The sequence below is a fragment of the Hirundo rustica genome, chromosome 7 (genome assembly GCF_015227805.2).
Source record: "Hirundo rustica isolate bHirRus1 chromosome 7, bHirRus1.pri.v3, whole genome shotgun sequence".
Classification (NCBI taxonomy): Eukaryota; Metazoa; Chordata; class Aves; order Passeriformes; family Hirundinidae; genus Hirundo; species Hirundo rustica.
This window is the reverse complement of record NC_053456.1, coordinates 15225819-15247003: the sequence shown is the minus strand read 5'-3', so window position 1 is coordinate 15247003 and position 21185 is coordinate 15225819. Positions and strand designations below refer to the sequence as shown.

The window sequence follows — 21185 nt, the reverse complement described above, 5'->3', positions numbered from 1 at the left end:
GGATGGGCTGGCTGCCCTGGTACCAGCTTCCTCCAGTCCCTGCCTGATGAACCCCATGAGGGACAAGCACCGGTTTTCCAGGGGAGCCATGAGGATGGCTATATGGGGTCTATCAAAGGCTACCCAAAGGGATCAGATGCCAACCTCCAGCTCAGGTGTCCCTAAAACCCCTGGTCTCAGCCCTGTCTTCACTAGTCCAAGAGCCAAGTGCATTTCTAGGCAGCAGGGACAGGAGGGGACCCTTCTCCAGCTCTTGCTGATGGATGGGCATAGAGTGAGGACAAGAAGCTGGTACTGGTCCTAATCCCCCCTCTGAAGCCCACCTCTCTCCTGGAATTGGTTGAATCACATTCCCAGGCTTGAGGGAAAGGGGCAGGTGGAGAATCCCAAACAGGCTGGGGGGGATGGGGCCCACTGAAAGATGGAGCACAGCCAGGGGTCCCAGGGTGGAGGGAAGGGGGTCTAGGGGATGAAAGGAGGCACAAGGCGACCCAAGAAGTGTTGTGAGGCTCACCTGGTTCCAGTGATGACATGGGTGGACCCGATCCAGCTGCAGTGCTGAGGCTCCCTGGTTTCAGCACTGAGTGCAGTGCCTGCCGCCCAGCTTTTAAAGGAAACCCCGCGGTTGTGTCATTCCCTTCCCTCCACCCCCCCAGGAGGAGAAGGGAAGGATAGGAGAAGGAAGTGCTCCTTCCCTACCCCATGAACACACAGAGTCTCGGTTCCCCCCGTGCCAGGAGGCCCCTTCCCTCCACTTTGCCTCACACTCATGCAAACACGAGGCACCCTCACCAGGGCGTGGGAGCATGTCTGCATGTCACTCTCCATCACATGCCAAAAGGTCTGCTTGGGTGACTGCGAGGACAGGGGACAGTGTCCCACAGAATGAGAAGGGAGGGCTGGCCCCATGGGAGTAGGGGAAATGCCATAGAAACGGGAGTGAGGAGGAAGCAGGCACGTGTTGCATAAGCATATCAAAGTGCACCCTTAGCTGCTGGGGGAAGCACTCAGCTAGGCAGGCTCTGTGGCACAGGGTGCTCACAACACCCTCGGGTGCAGGGCCCTTCATGCCAAAAATGGGGTGTCAGTGTTGCAGTGTCAAGCTGCGGCAAAAAAGTGGGGCACCCTGTCTCCACGACCCTCATGGCTGTGGAGGTGGACGGGGGAACAGCCCAGGTGCTCCCATGGGTGCCTGGTTAGTACCGGCTGCCCTTCTGGGGTACCCTTCTGCCAGCCAGGCTGTGTCCCATAGGAAACTGGGCAAGGGGTGTCCCCCAGGAACACGTGGGCTGGTGGCAGGCACAAGGATTGGAGCCTGGCCCTGCTCCACAGTGTGCCCCAGGCACCCTCCACCCACTAAGCAAGGGCTAGAATAGCTGAGAGGGGGACAGGGTCCCACCCAGAAGGTGTGGTGGGGCTTTAGCACAGCTCAGCTCCACCTGCCCTCCCTGAGCCACAGTTTCCCTGAGCCTCAGTTTCCCCAAAGCAAACAAGACTGGACAGGCAGTGCTGGCTGCTTTATTTGCTGTTAGCTGGAGGGTGGCCGGGTGGGGAGCTGGGGAGGGGGCTGGCAGCCCCGGTGGAGGCAAACGGGGTCCCAACGGGCCGCTGGTGGGCGAAGAATTCCGCAGCAAAGGAGATGGGGTCATGTGGCTGCTGGAAGAGCAACGCCTGGAGGAAGTCAGACAGCAGTGACCGGACCTCGGGGTGCTGCTGGAGGTAGGCAGCGTGGGATAGTTGCAGCTCATCCTGCAGTGGGGTGAACAGGATGGGTGAGGTGGGCATGAACACACATTTCCCCCTGGGCACTGTGCCAGGGAGATGGGGACAGGAGCCTGGGTCCTTTCTCACACTTAAGAAGGCGTGAGGAAGGATGTTAGTCGGCTTGCCCCCTCAATGTGCCTCCTAGGCACATCAGGCGAGACCCTGCTGGAGACTGGCACAGCCCCACGTCCCCTTGTCCCCATGTCCACCCATCTTACCTTCCTGTCCAGGAAACAGGAGTAGAGCTGGATGTCTTCCTCCCAGTCCAGGGGCTCTTTGGGGAAGGGGAGCTGGGGCTCGAACCTACCTGGCAGCAGAAAGGCAGGGCAGGGTGTTCCCACTTGACTTCCAGACAGCGGGAAGGGGCTGCCTGTGCTGGGGGGAGCACAGGCCTCCCCTGCTCAATACCTGACTTGCTGAGGATGGACTCATCCCGTAGAAGCATCAGCACCGGGGAGCCAATCTGCATCCGCTGAGCCAAACGCCTGAGAGGGGAAGAGCCCTTGACCTCGCCATGCCAGGTCCCGGCAGACTGGCAGGGCTGGGGTGTCTCTGACCCACCCCTGCCCTTACCCGCTGGGCAGGAAGCTGCTGTGCCACACGGTGGAGGCGCCTGTGCTGGTGTGCACGGCTCGCTCGATCACCAACACCTCAGTCTCTGCCGAGCCCAGTGCCTGCCGCTGGATGCCCAGGGCAGACTGGGGGCGGTGCAGCCCGGGGTCAGCCTTGTCTCAGAGTCACCCCAGCCCCCAGGTGCCATCCCCTCGTGTCCCCCCCCGTGCTGTCAACCACATTCTGCCCACTCCCATTTCCCACATCCCACCCTGGTCTCCCCAACCTGACCCAGACCCCCCCGGATCCCTCAGGCCCTCCAGACTGGTGGCTCACATAGCTGGAGGTGCAGAGATCGCCCTCGGTGTTGATGGCTGGGAAGACAAGGTCGGGGGGCATTGTCTGCCGGCGTGCCAGCACCCGCAGCAGCAGGAGGCTGGCCCCCTCCAGCAGCAGCCCCCGCAGCTTGGCCCGGCTGTAGGAGAAGCTCAGGCACTGTGGCTCTGCCTGCAGAGAGACCTGGCTACCTCAAGGGACGGCCACAGCTCCAGCATCCCCCGGGACAGCAACCCCCGGAGCCTGGGGCACCCCTGGTGGGACAGGCCGGCTGTACTGCCGCCTCCCAGGATGTGACCCTGCCCTCAACCTCACCTCTCCCTCCTGCAGGGTCTTCGTGACCGTCATCCCATGCTCGTGGCTCACCATGTGGATTGTCTTCTCCGTGGGGTGTGGTCTGAGCTGCGGGAGGGGTGGCAGGCACGGGGTGGAGGGCAGGGCCAGGGCATCCCCTCCACTGAGGTGGCACTTTCCAGCACCGCTGTCAGTCGGGGTACCATCCCAGATGCTCTGGGGGAAACTCCCCACCCCAGCTGCCACCCAGAGGAGGGGATGGGGACCCAGCTGGTGGGGCAGAGCTGGAGTCTAAGCATGATAAGGGACACCAGACTACCCACAACAGCCTTGCAGGGGGCACAGCCCCCAGGAGGGCACCACTGCAGGGCAGCAGGTAGGACACAGGGAAGGGGACATGCCACCACCGTATCAGTCACCTCCAGGCACTCCTTCTCCTCCTGCTCCAGGGTCTCCAGCTGCCAGGTCACATAGGCTGGCAGAGAAAAGCCATGCTTAACCAATCCCGTTGGCAGCATTCCCAGCCCTGGGGGCCGGTGGATAGGGATGTTCCAGCCCTGGGGAGGAGGGAACCTCCCAAAGCCACCCTGGCTCACCTTTGAGGGTGCTGGAGGCAGGCACACCATCCTGCTTGCCTCGGAACCTGGTTTGCACCAGGATGCAGCTCTGCACCGGCTCACCTTCCCGCTGGTAGGGTGCCCACTGGGCTGCCATCCACCACTGGCCCTCTGCCTTGTCCCCTGGTGGGGCCCCCACGGCCACCACTGCCAGCGTCTCAGCAAACAGGCACCACTCCAGCTCTTTCAGCCCTGCACGGAGGGATGGTGACCCCAACACAGGGGGAGAGTGACCGCGAGGACACGGTCACTCTGGTCACTCCCTCCCGGAGTGACTGTCTCCTCTCCCTGTCTCCATTCCCCCCCTGCAGGCTGGGCCGAGCCCCTCGCCATTTATCCCGCTCAATCCCTCACTCTCCGTCCCCCTCCCGCCGGTCCCGGTGCTCCCCCACCTTTCACCGGGCTCGGTGCGGCGGGACAAGGGGGGGCTGGAGGGGTACACACCGATGAGGCTCAGGAACTCGGCAGCGGTGTCCGCCGCGGTCGGGGTCTCCTGTGCGCTCTGGGGAGGGGGCTCCATGCCTCGCCTGGGAGCTGCTGCTGCCGGACCCTGCGGCGAGCGGGCGGCGTGGCTCCCCCGAACCGCGGTACGCGCCCCACGCGTGACCCGGGGGGGCAGTGACACCCACCCCGCCTCTGCAGCCCGCAGCCCCCCTTTCCCCCCCGGCCCCAGCCCTGCCGGACCGACCCCGGCGCCCCCCGACGCCTCTCCGTCTCCCGGGCAACGCCCTGGCCCCACCCCTTAAAGGGGCCGCGCCCCGCCGCGGGGTCTAGCGCCGGGGGGTCCCCGCAGACGAGGAGAGAAAGGGACGAACGGGTGTAAAATCGATCCAGTGTTTTATTTGGGGAGTGGAGATGATTGTGGCTCCGATCCCCAGTGAAGCAGCACCGCCCATACCGCAGCAGCGTGACCCTATGGCCCCGTCCCAGTGTGTCTGGGTGTGTGTGTACGTACAGGGGGGCTCCGGCATCAAAGGTGGGGTGCTGGAAAGGAGCCCCTTGCCTGGAGGTAGTACTGCCGGCCCGCCTCCCCTTGCTGGCTCCATCCCAGCCCCCACAAGGGAGATGTACAACACTGGGGGTTTAACGGGAGGGGGCTGGGTGGTGGTGGTGGAGGGGAAATTGGAGGCTCCCAGAAAAACAGGGGCATGGGGGGGGGATTGTAGGAAAAGCCCTTCTTGCCATTCCTATAGCCCCAGCAGTGAGGTGGGGGGCTACAGACCCCCTGAGAGGGGATTGAGGTTCTTCTATGTGACAGCTGGTGACCCCCAGGTTCGAGGGAGCAAAGGCAGGGATCACTTTGGGGCGCTCACTTAAGGGGGTGTCCACTCTTCCCCTTCCCCTCTGCACACCAGGAGGGAGATTCACAGCAAAACAAACCACAGAGGCTTGGTCACCCTGTGCCCAACCATCACCCGGCCCCGTGGAAAGGGGGGATCCGGGGTGTGGGGTGGATCTAGGTGGCTTGGTAGAGGTCCTTGCGCCTCCGCACCTCCTTGAGGACACGGGCACGAAAGGCATCGGGGTCCTCTGCCCCGCCCTGCCACAGTCCCAGTGCCTCCTGCAGCTCTGGCCGGTGGGTCCGCAGGAAGGGGTTGTAGGTCTGCTCTTCCCCCAACGTGGAGGGGCACTGTGGGGGCAGCTGTTCAGCTCCCCTGCCGAGGCAGCACCCCCGGCAGGGAGCTGGGAATGCCCCCAGCACCCCCTGCCCCTATGGCACCCACCATGCAAGAGGGTGTTGGGGTGCAGCGTCCCTGCCAAAGGAACCCCGTGAGGGGTTGGGGTGGTGGGTGCTGCACCCAGGGACCCCCATGCCTCACCGTGCTCCTCTTCTCCTGGCGTTGCTGCGCTGCCCACTGCAGCTTCTGCTCCAGTGCAGAATTGTCCAGCTCCAGGAGGCTGGCGAAGCTCAGGCACTCCAGTGCATATTCGTGGCCTGTGGACCCCCACGCACAGCCCTTAGCATCACCCCCACCCAGCTCTCCAGCCTGGCAGAGGGGACTAGGGGGACACCAGCAGCTCTGCCCTGCTGTTGGGGACACTCACCTGGCCAAAGCAGCGTGTCCTCGCCCAAGCCCACGGCCACATCCAGGGAGGCGAGCATGGTCTCAGGGGAGCCCTCGAACGGCCTGCCTGCACCCCCACACAGCCACCTGTCATGGGGGGGTCTGGGGCTACCCCTAAGCCCATCCCAAGATGGGATAACTCCCCGACACCCCATCCCCCCCTCTGGGGTTGGGTGCACTCACCACAGCCAGCCAGGAAGAGGAGGTCCCCGGAGAAGAGGCAGGGGGGTCTGCCGAAGGGGCCCCCGTCCAGCACATACACCATGTGGCCCACAGTGTGGCCAGGCGTGGCGAGCGCCTCGAAGGTCAGGGAGCCCACGCTCACCTTCTCCCTGTCTGCGAGTGGGCTGTGCCGGGAACAGGGGGCACCGTCAGGGTGCTCCCCCCAGCCCCAGCACCTCAAAACACGCACCTCCCCCGGCACCCCTTCCCACACATTGGTGTCAGGAGCATGCCAGGTCTCTGCCCAACATGGTACCGGGGGGACAGACTGGTGGGTGAGGGCTGCAGACAGTGGTGGTTGGGAATGAAGCCCCCCACAACTTTACAGGGTTGCTAGAGCAGCGCAGGACTTACTTGGTGAGCTGTGGGATGGCATCGAGAGCGCTGCCATACACCCTGCAGGAGTTGTGCTTCTGGCAGAGCGCCTCGTTCCCTCCGCTGTGATCCCTGCAGACGGGGAGGTCAGAGACCCTAAATGTACCCCCCATACTCTCCCCATTAAATGGGGCAGGGCTGGGGGTCACCTCAGGTGGGGCAACCTTCACAGCAGCTACCAACCCTTCCAGGGCTCACTCTTGCTCCTTACCAGTGTTTGTGTGTGCAGAATATGGCCTCCAGCATCACCCCCTCCTCTTCAATGGCAGCCTGGGAATGGGGAGAAAATATGGACAGAGAGATTAGGAGACACAGAGAACCCAAGTACCAGTTTCCCCCTAAACCCTGTCTCCCCCAGCTCCCTTGTCATGCTCCAATCTTGCCTTGGGCACTAAGGGCTGTAGATTAGGGGCAGATTTTCTCCCTTCTAACCCCAAAAATAACAGAGACATGCCATCCCCTCACCTGGACACAGCCAGACACCAGGTCAGAGTGCTTGTGGGGGTCTCACCTGTACAGCCAGCGGGTCAGAGGGGTCGATGACGGCTGCTTGGCTGGAGACAGTGTCGATGACCAGGTAGCTGTAGTTGTTGGAGAGCACGGGAATGGGCAGGATTTTCACTCCTGGGGAAGAACAGACAGAATCAGGGCAGGACCCCCCCAGCTGGAAAAGGGGGAGTCCAGGCCAAACTCCCCACGTCTTACATCAAATTCTTAGTTAAACAGGCTTTAGGCAATTCGATGATGGCAACCCCTCCCCACCTCAAAGTGCCAGTGCTGGGGGACACAGCAGGGCCGTGGTGTGGCAGGGGCTCCCCAGGACTCACCAGGGAAGCAGTAGGGCTGGGGCACGGAGTGGCCGTGCGGATACCGCTCCCGGGCCTTCTTCACCTGCCGCTGGTAGAAGAGGTACCCCAGGCGCGTGCGGGCGTACAGACTGTACCTAGGGAGAGCAGACACCCCACGGCATCAAACCCCACTTCCCTAAGGAGCCCACTCGGGAACGGGGCTACTGCCGAGGCTGCGACTCCCACAGGGAACATATACAGGGCCACTTTCTCATTCTGGGGGGGTCTAGAGGTGGTGTGTGTGTACCCCACATCCCAGATGCATAGTGAGGGCAGGACTGGTGCCAGCAGACACCCTCCAGCTGTTTTGAGCAGCAAGGACTGGGGGGGCATTGTTGCAGGGTACTCACCAGGAGGGGCTGGAGCTGGCTGTTCCTCCCCATTCTCCGGGGGGAAAATGCCCAAGCTTGCCATGGTATGGGGCATCAGGGAAGAGAATGGGCCGAGGAAAAAGGGCGAAGAAATGCCACCGTGCATGTCGGGGTGCAAAGAACAATAGGCTGCGGGGCGCGGAGGGACCTCCCCGTTTGCACAGCAGCGATTTGGGACGGGACGGGGAACGGTGCAATGACGGACATGTAACGTGCCGGGTTCCAAAGCCCATTCCCGGCCGAGGGCACCCCTGGATGGCACACCGGGAGCGATCGGGGCAGTAGCCGAGGGTCCCCTGCGTCTGTGGCGGTGGGAGCACGAACCCGGGGAGCAGGGGCTCCCGCCAGCCCCGGGTATCCTGGGGGCAGACACCCGAGAGAAGGCGCCGCGCACGGGAGGGTGACCGGCACCGCGCGGGCGAAGCCGGCGGCTGATCCCCGGCCCCGGCCCCGGCGGCCGGACGGACACCGCCCGCCCCCGCTCCCCCGGCCGGAGCGGGCTGAGCCCCAGGCCGGTCTCTCCGTGCCGGCGCGGCCGCAAGTTCTTCCCCGGGCGGCTCCGCACGATCAGGGGAGGGCGGTGGGCCCTCCGTCCCTCCCTCCCGGCGGCAGCACAAAGGCGGGCGGCGGTGGCCGCCTCCCCGCGGGGGTCCCGCGGCGGCGAACGCTCTCTCGCTCGCTCCTTCGCTCACTCACCCCAGGCGGAACAGCAGCGGGGCGGCGAAGGCCATGAGCGCGGCGGCGGCGCGGCCGGCGCGGCGGAGGAGGCGCAGGCAGGCGGCCCCGAGCCAGCGCGCCCCGGACGCCGCCGCCGCCGCCGCGCCCCGCCGGGCCCCGCGGCCATGCCACCGACCGGCGTCACGCGCCCGCCGCGCCCCTGCCGGCCCCGCCGCCGCCGCACCGGGAGCGGAGCGGGGGGGGATGCGCCGGGCACAGCGCGCGTCACCCGCCGAGAGGAGGGGATTCCCCCCTCCCCCGCCGCCGAGAGGGGTGTCCCCCCGCTGACGTCACTGCGCGAGGCAGGGGGGGGGTCCCTGAGTGACGTCAGAGCCGGCGAGCAGGAAGTCCCGGGGGGCCGGGCGAGGGCCAGCGGGGTCCGTCCCGGGGAGCAACAGGCGGGACAGCGCACGCCGTTCCCGGACACCGGGCGTCTCCGGGTGCGGGGCGCGGAGCCGCCGCGGGGCGGCGCGGTGGGCGGGGGCTGCCCCCGCCCCGTCTGCCCGCCCCGTCCGACCCGTCCCGGCTCGTCCCGTCCGGTCGCGGCCGCAGCCCGGCGGAGCAGCGCGCAGCAGGTAGGGCGGCCCGCTCCGCTCCTTGCCCCGCGCCGTTCCCGAGTCCCGCCTGAGGCTCCCGGCGGGTCCCCCTCGTTCTCTCGACTTCCCTCCGCCCGCTTCGTCCCCTCACCCCCCTGACCCTGCGCCCTCCGGTGCCGCAGCCGGCGAGGGGCTGTCCCAGCGATCCTCCGAGCGTCCCGGAGGCCGACGGGGTCCGGGCGAAGTTGAGCGGCCGGTCCGTAGACAGCGGGGACCCTCTGCGCCCCCCCCCCCCCGGTCCCCCGTCACCGGAGAGGGTGGGGGCACGTCGGGTCGAGGTCCGGCGGCGGAGGGAGCGGGACGGAGCGCGGTCCCGCCGGCAGGGACGCGGCGGGCGGGGCTCCGACGCGCGGGGTCCCTCTGTGGCGCTGGTGTTGTTTTCCAGATCCCACGCGATGGCGTGGCGGGGAATCGGGGCGTGGTGCGGGGTGGTCCGTGGGACGGCAGCGACACTCGTGCTCTGGAGGGTGTCCTCACCGACCCCGTGGGGTGTCTCGGGAGGGGTGGGCGCGGGTTTGTGCCCGGCAAGGTGTGGGAGTGACGCCATGGGGGTGCGTGGGGACCAGCACGGGGGACTGTGGGGTTGCCGGGGCTGGGGCACAGGAGGACATCTCTATCCCGTGTCTGTGCCCCCCGGGAGAGAGCTCGCAGAGGGGCAGGGATGTGGGAGTGGTGATGCTGAACCCCAGCAAACTTGTGTCGTGTGTGAGTGGTGTGGGGCAGCGGGGATGTCCGGCCTGGGTGGGCCGTACTGACCCGCTCGTGTGAGCTGAGCGGGGCTGGCCTGGGCCGGGCCAAGACAAGTTGTGCTGTGTTGGGCTGTGCTGTACTGAGCTGTGCTGTGCTGCTGGAGGCAGCTGTGCCCTGTTGTACTGTACCAGGCTGTGCTATGCCGTGCCGGGCTGTGCCACTCTGTGCTGTGCCCTACTAGGATGTGTTGTACGAACCCGTGCTGTACTGCTGGGAGCTTCCAGGTGCTTCAAGAGTGAGCTGCTTTCTCAGGCAGCCTGAGTGTGGTGAGCTCTGTGTCCTGCCCCAAACCGTGATCCTCTCCTGAGGTGGTTGTGTTGCCCCCAGGAAGTTGTGGACCTGGTGGCAGGGGCCTGAGCCTGGCAGGAATGCCAGGGCAGATGCTGGGGACACAAACCTGTGCTACCCATGGGATTGTGAAAGGAACGATGGTTGCCAGTGTCCCATGTGCCTGCTTCATGTGCCTTATCTGTGCTGTGTCACGGTGCCAGTGCAGAAGTAGCACCCTGTCCCCAGGGACCATGTGATGCCGTGGCCACTGAGCCAGCCCCAGATTGCCATCTACCATCTAACCGGTGACCTCGGTTTCGGGACCGTGCAGTGCCGTGGACCTTGGAGGGTTCAGCTGCCTGCTTCCCTGGGTGTGGCAGCTGCTGGGACCCGTCAGGCTGGTTCCTTCCTGGTGCCTAAAGGCTACCCCAATGGGGTGGGAGCAGGAGGGGCTGGAGCAGTCGCAAGTTGCTGGTCATGGGCACAGGGTAGGACCCCACTGACGATCTTGTGCCGGCCAGATACACCTCGCTTTCCTCAGACACCTGGGTTCCCTCCTGGGGACCCTGGTGCCCCTGTAACTTGTCAGTCACAGAGACTTTTCTAGGGTCAAGGTCCTATTTTGGGCCCTTCCCTGGCCCCACAGATGACGTGGTACTGAGGGGTACCGAGTGACCGGGAACCACAGTGTGGAGAAAGTGAACTTCCTATCCGTGTGGTCACTGCCACACCGGTTATTTATTTTTGGCGCTGTCGTCATCGTGATGATGAAGGGCAGGGCGGACTGTGGCAGCTCGGCCATGGCTGGCACAGTTGGATGGCAGGAGGGATGGAGGGACAGACACGGAACTGCTCCCCCCAGCCTGGCATGGCTAGCATGGGTGTGCCCTCAGAATCTCTGCCTGTCCTGCCCTGCTGCGGGAAGCACTGGCGTCACACAGTAGGAAGTACCCAAGCCCCTCCCAGCCTGGTCCTGATTAGGATCGAATCCTGGTTCATTCCCTGGGATGGTCCCAAGATCACATCACCGCTGTGAGCAGAAGGATTATGGGGGGTCCTGGCACCTTCCTGGGGCCTGGGGTGCCAGTGCTGGGGGGGTGGGTAAAGGCCTGACGCTGTCTACTGGCAGCACTGTTGTTTTCCTAGCCTTGGAGATCCTACTTTCCTTCTCCTCCTCCTGCTGGGACCAAGCCCAGCTGGCCCTGAGCCCGGGCTGCCTGCTCACAGTTGCCGGGGGCTCTGTGAGGGGGCCTGGTGTGGCCGAGGAGGGGAGCTCAGCCCCAGGGGGGTCCCAACTCCACTCGCCGAGGAAGAGTCCATCTCCTGTAGAGGTGATGTGGGTGTCACTTCCCCTTATAACTCCCTGGGGGGACTCAGGAATTCTGGAGCCCCTGTGTGGCACATGCAGCTGTCGGGTGGGGGATGCCTCCGAAATAGGGGGGACAGTGGGATCCGTGTGACTGTGATGAGGATCAGACCCTCTGTTTCCATCCCAGGCAGTTGGCAGGGTGATGCAATTTGTCCTCAGTGCTACCAGTGATGTCTCGGGGAGGCTGACCTGAAACAGAGACTGGACAGAGCTAGAGAACAGATATTTATTGAAAGGCCTTTAGGGTACGCTTCGGGCAGGACAAGAGCCTGACCACTGCTACACTCAGGGTGGAGTTAGAATGGTCACAAAATGGCTGGCCAGTCACAAGGTCCTCCACTTTTGTAAGTTTTGGTCCATTTGCATATTGGGGCTTAACTGTCCAATTACGGCTTCAGGTTGTGAGGTCTTATCCTTCTTGTTTCTCTCTTCGGTCCACCACTGTTTATGCTTGTGGGCTTGAAAGTTGTACTCGTTGTCCTTGGTCTTCAGCAGGAAAAGGATTTGTTTTGTCTACCTACTCTGTGAAGAGAGCTTACTAGCGCTGAATATGAGGCTCAGAACTGCACCCCTAGGCAGCAGAGAATCTGGAAATCATGAAAGCTAAAACTTAAGGCATCACCAGGAGCCACAGACCAGCCAGGGTTGCTGCTCCTTCCTCCCTGGCAATGTCAGGGTGGGCTTCGAAGACCGGAGAGTCAGATCCCTTCTGGAAAGGTCACGTCCTCGAAGCACCTTGAGTCAGCGCGTGGCTGCGCCCTGCCCGCGGCTGACCACTGACGCAGGTGCTGGGGACTCAGGTCACAGGAATGCGGGTAGCCCCAGCCAAGAGACAGTGGGGACATCCCTCATCTGTTATTGACCTGCTGGCACTGAGGCTGACTTGTCCTTATTAATTAGGAGCCACTATTGAAGTGGGAGGGGGAGGTTCTGTGGCTGCACGGTCCCCTCTGTCCCTGCCCCTGTGGCTCCACTCATCAAGAACAGGTCCTGCCCAGGAAGGGGACCTGTACTGAAGCCCCATGTCTTCTGTCCCCTCCAGGCGCCCCTGGGAGACGCGGGGAACCGGCATGTCGCAGCCCAGCGCACCCCTGCCCTACGATGACAAGAACCCCCTCTACCCCCCGCCCCCTGGGGGGTACCCCCCGCCCCCCCACTATGCCGGGGGGTACCCGCAGCCAGGGGGATACCCTATGGCGGCGGGGTACGCGCAGCCTGGGGGGTACCCGGCACCAGGGGGGTACCCTCACCCGGGCATGGCCATGCCCACCATGCCTATGCGGTTTGGTAAGTGGGGCACCTGGCTTTATTTGGAGGAGGGCAGCACTGGAAACGGGTGCTGTGAGGGGCTGCTTGGCTGAGGGGTGTCCACCACCACAGGTGACAACGGCCTTGGGGATGGCTCTCACTTCCAATCAGTTGACTGGGACGATAGGAAAGTCCGGCACACCTTCATCCGCAAGGTGAGTTCCAAGGGGCCGGGGGCACCTGTCAGGGTGGGAGGCCAAGTGCTGACCCCCCTGTCTCTTGCAGGTCTATGCCATCATCTCCCTGCAGCTCCTGCTGACGGTGGGAATCATCTCTGTGTTCACCTTCGTGTGAGTAGAGGGTTCCTCCTTACCTTTGTCCTGAAAAAGAGGGGAGCTTCAGTTCCTTGGGGGGTGTTCAGAGGTGACAGTAGCTGCTGACTCCTCTCCCTCACACCTGTCCCTCCTGTCCCACAGCCACCCCGTCCGCAGCTTCGTCCAGAGGAATGTCGCCATCTACTACGCCTCATAGTGAGTAGGGGTACTCCCCCCCGGCTCGTGCCCCCACAAACCACAGCCTCGCAGCCCAGGGGCTGGTCCTGGTGGGGGGTGTGGGGCTGACACCTGCTGTGTCTCCTTGCAGTGCTGTGTTCCTGGTGACCTACCTGGTGCTGGCCTGCTGCCAGGGTCCCCGGTGAGTCTCTAGGATCCCCATGGTGGGGTGTGTGGGTATGGGGGATGTCTGCAGAGCATCAAGATAGGTTCCTGCCTGGGCTGCCCCTGGGTGATGGGGACCAGGGGGACAAGACATGGTTGCTGTCTCTAGCTTACCTCTTTCCTGTTTCGTCCTCAGGAGACGCTTCCCCTGGAATATTATCCTGCTGAGCATATTTGTGAGTGGGCTGGGACTGGCAAGGGGTCCTGGTGGTGCCCCCATGGCACCCCAGCTCCCCAGGTGGGCTAGGAGGGATAGGAGGACATGTGGGCAGGTGGGCAGCCTACTGAGCTCACCCTTCTCTCCCACAGACGCTGGCCATGGGGCTGATGACAGGCACGATTGCCAGGTACGCCCTGGGGATCCTGCAGTTAAAGGATCTGGGTCCCTCCTGTCCTCCACAGTGCAGCCAGCTCAACTGAGAGGCTGCCAGGAGCCAGGGGATGCTCCAGTCCCTTGGGCTCACGACTCAGAAGTTCCAGCCCAGGATCAGGGCTGTGGGGGAGGGTCTCCAGCACCCCTCTGGCAGGATACTGAAGTGTGAGGTGACTTTCTTTGTAGTATGTACGACACAAAAGCTGTCCTGATTGCCATGCTCATCACCGCCATTGTGGCCATCATTGTGACCATCTTCTGCTTCCAGACCAAGGCAAGGAGAGGGATGCACCCTGCCCTGCCCTCTGCGGGCCAGGTGAGGGGAGCTGGTCAGTGGGGACACCCTGGGCTCTCCAGTGACATATGTGTGTGTGTCCCCGTCAGGTTGATTTTACATCGTGTCCGGGGCTGTTCTGCGTGCTGGGCATCGTGGTCATGGTGACCGGGATCATCACTGCCATCGTCCTCTCCTTCAAATATGTGAGTGGGGTGGACAGAGGGGCTGTGGGGTGCCGTGGGCATTCCTGGTTGGGTGTCCCCAGGGCTGGTGCAGGGAGGACGTTTGGGTGGTCCCTTCGCTGGGAAGCAGGGTGCGGTACCAGCCGTGGAAGGCAGCTTGCCTGCAGGGGGAGGGTGCGATGGCAGCAGCAGCAGCTCCTCAAGAGCTGGGTGTGGGCAGGGCCTGCCCTGCCTTGCCTGTTGCCTGCCAGCACCCCAGCTCACCCTGCTCGTGTTCCCTTCCTGCGCAGGTCCCCTGGCTCCACATGCTGTACGCAGCCATCGGGGCCATCGCTTTCACACTGGTGAGTTGACGGCTGGAGCGGGCAGAGGGTGTTGGGCAGGGACTGGAGAGGGAGGAATTCCCCCTTGGTCCTTGCCTGACACTCTCTGTCCCTGCAGTTCCTTGCCTATGACACCCAACTTGTGCTGGGGAACAGGAAGAACACACTGAGCCCGGAGGAGTATATCTATGGTGCCCTCACCATCTACACTGACATCATCTACATCTTCACCTTCATCCTGCAGATAGTGGGCCGGGATTAGCCCTGGGACCCCTCCTGTCCATCTCTAGCTGCCCCTCACCCCTCCTCTGTACAGGATAGTCCGCTTACTGTGACTCTTAATGCTTTGGCATTCCTACCTGTAGGCTGCTAAGGAAAAGGGCTTCCCTCGATCACCCCCCAACAAGCCTCTGAGGGCAGTTGGGGAGACCGGCTGCCAGTGTTTAGGCAGTTTAGTGCGGCTTTGGCACCGCTTACCAAGGCCGTGCCAATGGCATTGGGCTGGCAGTGGAATGTCACAGCTGTGCCTGGGCACAGAGAGCTGGCAGCAGCTGCTGGGATCATGTTGGGATTTTTTGGCAGAGAACAGTTGGTGTCATTCACTCTGTGCCTTAAATGCGGCTCTGGCCATGCCCCCTCGCCGAGCTGTGGCTGTGCCCGGTGTGGGCAGGGGGCAGCTGGGACCTCTGTGGCAGAGCTCACGTTGCAGAGGCCCTGCAGCCACGGATGTGGGCAAAATTGCACTTGCTAAATAAAACACTTCAGTTTTCCAGATGGTCTTACTGGTGTGGCAACTCCCTCAAAAAACCTGTGGGCAGCCCCCCCTCAGTGGGGGCTGCGGCACAAACACTGTTTTGGGATGGGAAAACCAAGGTCAAACTGCTCCAGGCCTGGCCTCCCTCCCTGCCTGTAGGCCCTGCTGTTGTGGGCAGAAGCCCGGCTGCAGAAGAGCTGGGGCCCCCAACGCTAAGGCAGGCAGAGCCTGGGGCTGAACATTGAGGGAACAACCACAGTGGCAGCGAGCTTTTTCACTTTATTTGTCCCTATTCAACTCCACAACCATTTCATGATCTGGACAGGCAGGGCAGATGCCGCTGTCATGTGTTCCATGGGGCTGGAGTCCCCTTGGCCAGTCCCTCCAAGGTGCTGCAGGGACAGCCTGGGGATGGGGGCCAGCTTGGCTATGCCCCCCTGACCACCCTGTTGTATCGCTCCGAACGATACTCGCCCTGGTTGGCCTCCATCATTGTTTGGCGGATTTTGAGCTGCTCAAGGCGGTTTTTATCCACTTGCCGTTTGGTCAGGAGGAAGAGGATGATGCCGGAAGGCAATCCAATGGCCCTGCAGGACAACCAGCGGTCAAGAAGATGGAGAGAGTGGGTGGGGAAACAAGGGTGCTGTGCCACCCTGCTCAGACTTCGAAGACCCCTGTTTCACCTCGGGCCCCACAGAGCAGCGCAGCCTCCCAGTGCCGACCCTCTCCCACCACCTGAGCCACTCACCAGGCCACCCCCACCGGCTTCATCGGGTTCTTGCCCTTCTTGCGTGTGGGGATGTACTCCACCCCCTCGGGGAGCCCCCCACTGCCAGGCTCCTGACCGGCCCGTTGTCCTGCTGGACGGTGGCAGCTCTGCCCAAAGAGCCGTGTCCCCCGGAGGTCCGGCCTCCCCCAGGCCTTGGCAGGACACACTGAAAGTCTTGCCGCCACCAGCAGTCCTGCGGGGAGAGAAGCATTAGGGAAGGGCAGTCATGGAGTAGAGTGTGGGGTGCCCACCCCGGGCTGCCTGAAGCTCCTGACCCTGCCCTTACCCCCAGCCTTTTCCCTGCCCTCTTCCCTGCCCTCTTCCCTGTCCATTTCCCTGTCCATCCTCCTGCCATAGCCCCTGCCCTTCCGCCAGGGGGCGCTTGAAGGCGGAGCCTGAGCCGGGGGCGCGTCCAAAACAAGTGGGGCGCGGCCCTCAGCCCTCTCCTCAGTGGGGTGGGGCGGGGCGGGTGCGTCTAGGGGCGCGTGTGTCGAAGGCCGCGGAGCCGTGTTGTGAGGGTGGCGGCGGAACGGTCCCGGTCCACTCGCCCCGGGGTTGCCCCCTGCTCCTGCCCACCCGCCCGGTGTTACCCCGCAATCCGCCTCGCGCCGCCGCCATGGTGCCGGTGTGCGGCAGCTCCGCTGCATGCCGGGAGCTGCAGTCTCGCCACGGGAGGACCGTCAGCGGGCGGCGCCGCCCGCTCCCTGCCCGAAAAACTACATCTCCCAGAGTGCGTCGCGCAGGGCGGGGCCGGCCCGCCCTGCTGACGGAAAGGGCGGGATCCGCGCGCGCACTCGGGCCGCGGTTGGCTGTGGCGAGCGGGGATTGACCGGGGCGGGGCGCGCGGCGGAAGCGGCGGAAGCGGCGGCGGCGGGGTGGGTCGGGTCGGGTCGGCATGGAGCCCGGGGAGGGCCCGGGGTCCCTGGGCCTGCACGGCGACGAGGAGATCATCGAGGTGGTGGAGCTGGGCCCGCCCGGGCCGGGTGAGACGGAGCGCCCTGCGGCACGCGCCGGGCAGGGCCTGCGGGGGCTCCGGCCTCCCGCCGGGGCACCGGGAGTGCTGCGGCCCCACCCCAGTGCCAGGCCCGGCCGGTGCATCCCCCCGCCCCGCGGCCTCTCCCCGCGTCTCGTCCCGTTCCTCTGCGGTTTCCCTGCTCCGGGTCTCGTGGCCGCGGCATCACGCATCCCCCCGCTGCCCCGTCCCGCAGGGACCCCCGGTATCCCGCCGAGCCGGGCAGGCCGCGAGCCCCGCCCTGACCTTCGCCCTCTGCAGATGACCTGGCCGAGGAGATGGAGGACGTGGACTTTGAGGACGAGGGAGCAGAAGAGCCCGATGCCGAGGCTTGGGACTCGGAGGATGACGAGGGGGTGGAGGATGGCATGGAGGCACAGGATGACAGTGAGGTCACGTTCTCGCTCCACTCGGGTGAGTGCTGGGCACGGGCAGAAGCAGCTGGGATCCCCCCTCGGGACCTGGTCTCGTCTTGGCTTTTCCCAGAGTCCAGGGGTGCAGAGGGTCTTGCTAGACTGTTGTCTCCCAGGCTTTTTGGGACAGCCATCAGGACTCAGAGCTGCCCTGGGCTTGTTTCTGCCTTGTGCTCTGGCTGAGGAGCCCTTTGGGCCTCCCATCATGGCAGCTGGCTCTAAACTCAGCAGAAAGCCTGTGCCGCTCCTCTCCCACGTGAAGAATTGGTGCCCACTAGGACTGGGAGCTCAGCTTGCTGACATCCCACCCAAACCCAGTGCTGCATGGGGTTTGGATCCCCTGGGAATGCCAGGTGAGGTGGGATTGGCACTGTAGCCACGTAACCTCTCTTTGCTCTTTTGTGAAGCTTCTGTCTTCTGTGTGAGCCTTGACCCCAAAACCAACACGCTGGCAGTGACAGGCGGAGAGGATGACAAGGCCTTCGTGTGGCGTGTGAGTGATGGGGAACTCCTGTTTGAGTGCTCAGGTGAGGTGCAGTGAACAGCTGCGTCCCTTCTCGGCTGTGTCAATATGGACACGTTTTTCTCCAGCTGATGCTGTGCTCCTGACCATCTGCCATAGCTTGTCCTGAGCAGTCTCTGTCCCCTGATGTTTTTAGGACACAAGGACTCGGTCACCTGTGCTGGCTTCAGTCACGACTCTGTATTCGTGGCCACAGGTGACATGTCTGGGCTTATCAAAGTGTGGCGGGTGGATGCCAAGGAGGAGGTGTGGTCCTTCGAGGTGGGGGACTTGGAGGTGAGTGGTGCTGTGGGGATGTGGGGAGCTCCCCAGCCAGCCAGTGGGGTGGCAGCATTTCTGTGATGCTGCCTGTTCCTCTCTCTGCCCAGTGGATGGAGTGGCACCCTCAAGCCCACGTACTTCTGGCTGGTACAGCTGATGGCAACACCTGGATGTGGAAGATCCCCAGTGGAGACTGCAAAACCTTTCAGGGTCCAGCATGCCCAGCCACATGTGGCAGGATCCTGCCTGATGGTGAGGCACAGGGCCTCTCTGGAGTGGGAAATGTCACTGGCTCTATGTGGGCCATCTGCCCTCCTGCTTTTCCCTGCTTTTTTCTGAGATGAATGGGAGGTAGGACAATGAGGAGGGCCCTGTCTCCCTCTGCTATCTTTGTCTCACCCAGGGAAGCGAGCAGTGGTGGGGTATGAGGACGGGACCATGCGTATCTGGGACCTAAAGCACGGAACCTCGCTGCATGTTCTGAAAGGTAAGGAAGAGGTTTATCACCGGGGCTACTCTCTAGTTGGCAAACAGCCCCTTCTAGTGGGCTCTGACCTCTACCTGGTGGAGAGGAGGCATCCTCTGAGGGCAGGAGGATGCCTGGCACTGGGTTTCTCTGTCCCCATCGGTGGCTGTTGCTTGCCGGGGTGCTGGCAGAGCCGGGCAGGGTGGAGGCTGCAGGATGGTGTATTTCAGGGCTCACTGTGGGTCTCTGTGGGGAGAACACATAAAGCTCATACCTGCTGCTCACCCCCCAGGCCAGGATGGCCATCAGGACCCCTTGACGTGTGTGGCCAGCAACCAGGATGGCAGTTTGATCATGACGGGCTCCGTGGACTGTCACGCCAAGCTGGTCAACTCTGCCACGGGCAAGGTGTGTCTGTGTGGGCAGGGCAGAGCCAGAAGTGCTGAGGATCCCCCGAGCCTCGTGTCGTGGGCCGGGGGCAGAGCCAGGAGCGCTGCGGATCCCCAAATCCCGGGCCGGTGTGCAGCCATCGGCAGCCGGCAGGCGGCGCCGTGGCGCTGCGGGTGGAGCGCAGGCTGGGGGCTCCCGCCCGGATCCTGGAAGTTCCCTCTGGTTTGCTCCCAGGAGCTGAGGATTTGAGGCTGTGCCTTGTTCTAATGAGGGTGCAGGTTGGGTATGGAGTACGAACGGGACCTCGGTGCATCTGGGTCTCCTTCCCTCGGGGTATAGTCACCCTCCCTCTACCCAGGTGGTGTGCGTGTTCAAGATGGAGAGCGTGACTCCCAAGGCACCCATCAGTGAGGGCGAGGAGGCAGAGTCCAACTCAGTGGAGTCGCTGGGCTTCTGTAATGTGTGAGTGTTGGGACAGCCCCTCTTCAGTGCTAGATCTCACAGGGCTTGTCATACACATCCATTTGCATCCCCTGTGCTCAATCTGCTGCATTTCTCTTGCCTCCATCCTACCTGGCTGGGTGTGGAGATCCCAGATCACTTGGCTATGAGGCCAAGGGAGATCGGCTGCTCAGCCCTCCCTGCAATTGCTGGGATTCTGGGCTAGCCTGCTGCACCACTGCTTGGCTGGGATACTCTTCAGACAGGTGTTTTCCTGCCAGGACATTGTCATCTTCTTTACAAGCCATGGGCTGACATGCTGTACTTGGGTTTGCCAAGCAGGGTGTTTGATGGCTCCAGCCATCAGGTTGTCCTTCATCTTCTCAGACATCTAGTCTTCAGCATAGGGTTTGCCTTTTACCTGGAGCCTTTATGTGTTTCCATCCCTGCTTCCCCATGTCACATGTAATGCCTATTCCCCTGTCTAGGATGCCACTGGCTGCTGTGGGCTACCTTGATGGCACACTGGCTATTTATGACCTCTCTACACAGAGCCTGAGGCATAAGTGCCAACACGAGGTACTGCACTCTCCCCTGCTCTCACTAGGCCTGGGAGGTGGCCTTTGGGCCTCTTGGAGATCTCCCTTGGAGGCCAGTTCCCAATTTGTACTTCTCCCTTAGCCTTGGGCTTCCCCCAAGGGCAGCCGCAGTCTCTGCATAGCGGATGTGCTTGGCCCTGGGGTCTGGCTCTCTTCTGGGTATGGCAGACACCGTGAGGGGGTGGGGGTACATGGGGAGAGCCAAGACTTGCTGGAGGTCCCCACTGTGGTCTCCCCCTGCCCCAGTCAGGGATCGTGCAGCTGCTGTGGGAGGAGAGCTCGGCCGTGGTGTACACCTGCAGCCTGGACGGGGCCGTGCGGCTCTGGGACGCCCGCTCGGGGAAGATGATCAGCGAGTACCGAGGGCACTCTGCCGAAATCCTCGACTTCGCCGTCAACAAGTGAGCAGGCAACACCTAGCCCCCTTCCCTGCTGGGTGGAGGGAGCAGCAAGGGCAGGACCCTCCACACTAGGAGTTTGAATCGCAAGCAGCCTCTTCTTTGAGTGTCCTTGTGGTCTGGTCCCAAGGTGGGGGAGAAACCTAGATCCATGCTGAGACTTGAATGTCACAAGGGGGGAGTGCAGCACTTTGGAGCTGGGCTGGGGGTAATGGTCAGAGATACTGGAAGCCCTCAGCCTCACGTCTGAGCCCTGTCTCCCTGCAGGGATGCCTCCATTGTGGTGACCACCTCCGGCGACCACCAAGCCAAAGTGTTCTGCGTCCAGCGCCCCGATCGCTAGAACTGTGTCAGGGGATGGCGTCCTGGCACCGCCCTGCGCCTTGTGTACAGAGGGACAAGGGACATGGTTCCACCACCCTGCTCCAGTGCGTGCTTTGTAATTTTTCCAGCCTGCCGCCCTGCTTTGCCCTCACCAACTAGGGGCCAAGCCAGGGGTTTTGTATGAAGATGTCTAATTACATAAATTATTTCAATTAACTGGATGCCATTTACTCTGCTTGTTGGGGGGAAGAGGATCTGGGGAGCTGTGCTCCCTCCTCAGGGATCTCCCTGGCATCCAACCATGGCCTGAGGATCAGTGGCAGAGACTCCCATCCTAGCTTTCCCTGCTAGGTAGAATGAGGGGGTCAGGATCGGAGGAAAGGGTGCAGTTTGCTAGCTGAAGGTTGGAGAATCCTGCTCTGTACAGTCCAGGAGATCCTTAGCAGAACAGGCTATTTCCCAGATTTGGATGCTGCACCCCTAAGTTCACCAGAAGGCTTATGTTCCACAATACAGGAATTATCGCCCTTGGGGCTGTGACTAAACACCCCTTCCAGGGCAAGGTCACA

At 62.9% G+C, this 21185-nt stretch overlaps 4 protein-coding genes across 5 annotated transcripts; 2 read left to right on the top strand and 2 right to left on the bottom strand.

Annotated features, from left to right (window-relative positions):
- Positions 1 to 1518: 1518 nt before the first annotated feature.
- CATIP (ciliogenesis associated TTC17 interacting protein) lies at positions 1519 to 4108 on the bottom strand. Its single transcript, XM_040070023.2, has 9 exons — positions 4008 to 4108; positions 3543 to 3755; positions 3366 to 3421; positions 2968 to 3054; positions 2653 to 2823; positions 2338 to 2462; positions 2173 to 2249; positions 1983 to 2071; positions 1519 to 1749 (listed from the first exon to the last, which is right to left on the bottom strand). Exons 1-9 carry the CDS (start codon positions 4081 to 4083, stop codon positions 1519 to 1521), a joined length of 1125 nt encoding a protein of 374 aa, XP_039925957.1. The 5' UTR covers positions 4084 to 4108.
- A 275-nt stretch (positions 4109 to 4383) lies between these two features.
- On the bottom strand, positions 4384 to 16470 carry PNKD (PNKD metallo-beta-lactamase domain containing). Of its 2 annotated transcripts, XM_040069662.1 has the most exons (10): positions 16380 to 16470; positions 15769 to 15982; positions 7054 to 7169; positions 6738 to 6850; positions 6438 to 6496; positions 6206 to 6298; positions 5813 to 5976; positions 5610 to 5696; positions 5384 to 5499; positions 4384 to 5193 (listed from the first exon to the last, which is right to left on the bottom strand). In XM_040069662.1, the coding sequence occupies exons 1-10, from the start codon at positions 16405 to 16407 to the stop codon at positions 5020 to 5022; spliced, it is 1164 nt and encodes a 387-aa protein (XP_039925596.1). In that variant the 5' UTR covers positions 16408 to 16470; the 3' UTR covers positions 4384 to 5019. The 2 variants fall into 2 exon arrangements, with proteins under 2 accessions (XP_039925596.1, XP_039925594.1); XM_040069660.2 differs by lacking the exons at positions 15769 to 15982; positions 16380 to 16470 and adding an exon at positions 7425 to 7796.
- Positions 8676 to 15038, top strand: TMBIM1 (transmembrane BAX inhibitor motif containing 1). Its single transcript, XM_040069664.2, has 12 exons — positions 8676 to 8737; positions 12190 to 12434; positions 12528 to 12610; positions 12681 to 12745; positions 12872 to 12925; positions 13038 to 13088; positions 13248 to 13287; positions 13421 to 13458; positions 13671 to 13758; positions 13869 to 13964; positions 14234 to 14287; positions 14385 to 15038. Exons 2-12 carry the CDS (start codon positions 12218 to 12220, stop codon positions 14526 to 14528), a joined length of 930 nt encoding a protein of 309 aa, XP_039925598.1. The 5' UTR covers positions 8676 to 8737; positions 12190 to 12217; the 3' UTR covers positions 14529 to 15038.
- A 175-nt stretch (positions 16471 to 16645) lies between the features above and the next one.
- Positions 16646 to 20832, top strand: AAMP (angio associated migratory cell protein). The gene is made up of 11 exons (XM_040070471.2): positions 16646 to 16772; positions 17063 to 17215; positions 17622 to 17741; positions 17874 to 18013; positions 18106 to 18250; positions 18402 to 18485; positions 18757 to 18872; positions 19213 to 19316; positions 19784 to 19874; positions 20141 to 20295; positions 20560 to 20832. The coding sequence occupies exons 1-11, from the start codon at positions 16685 to 16687 to the stop codon at positions 20633 to 20635; spliced, it is 1272 nt and encodes a 423-aa protein (XP_039926405.1). The 5' UTR covers positions 16646 to 16684; the 3' UTR covers positions 20636 to 20832.
- Positions 20833 to 21185: the final 353 nt, after the last annotated feature.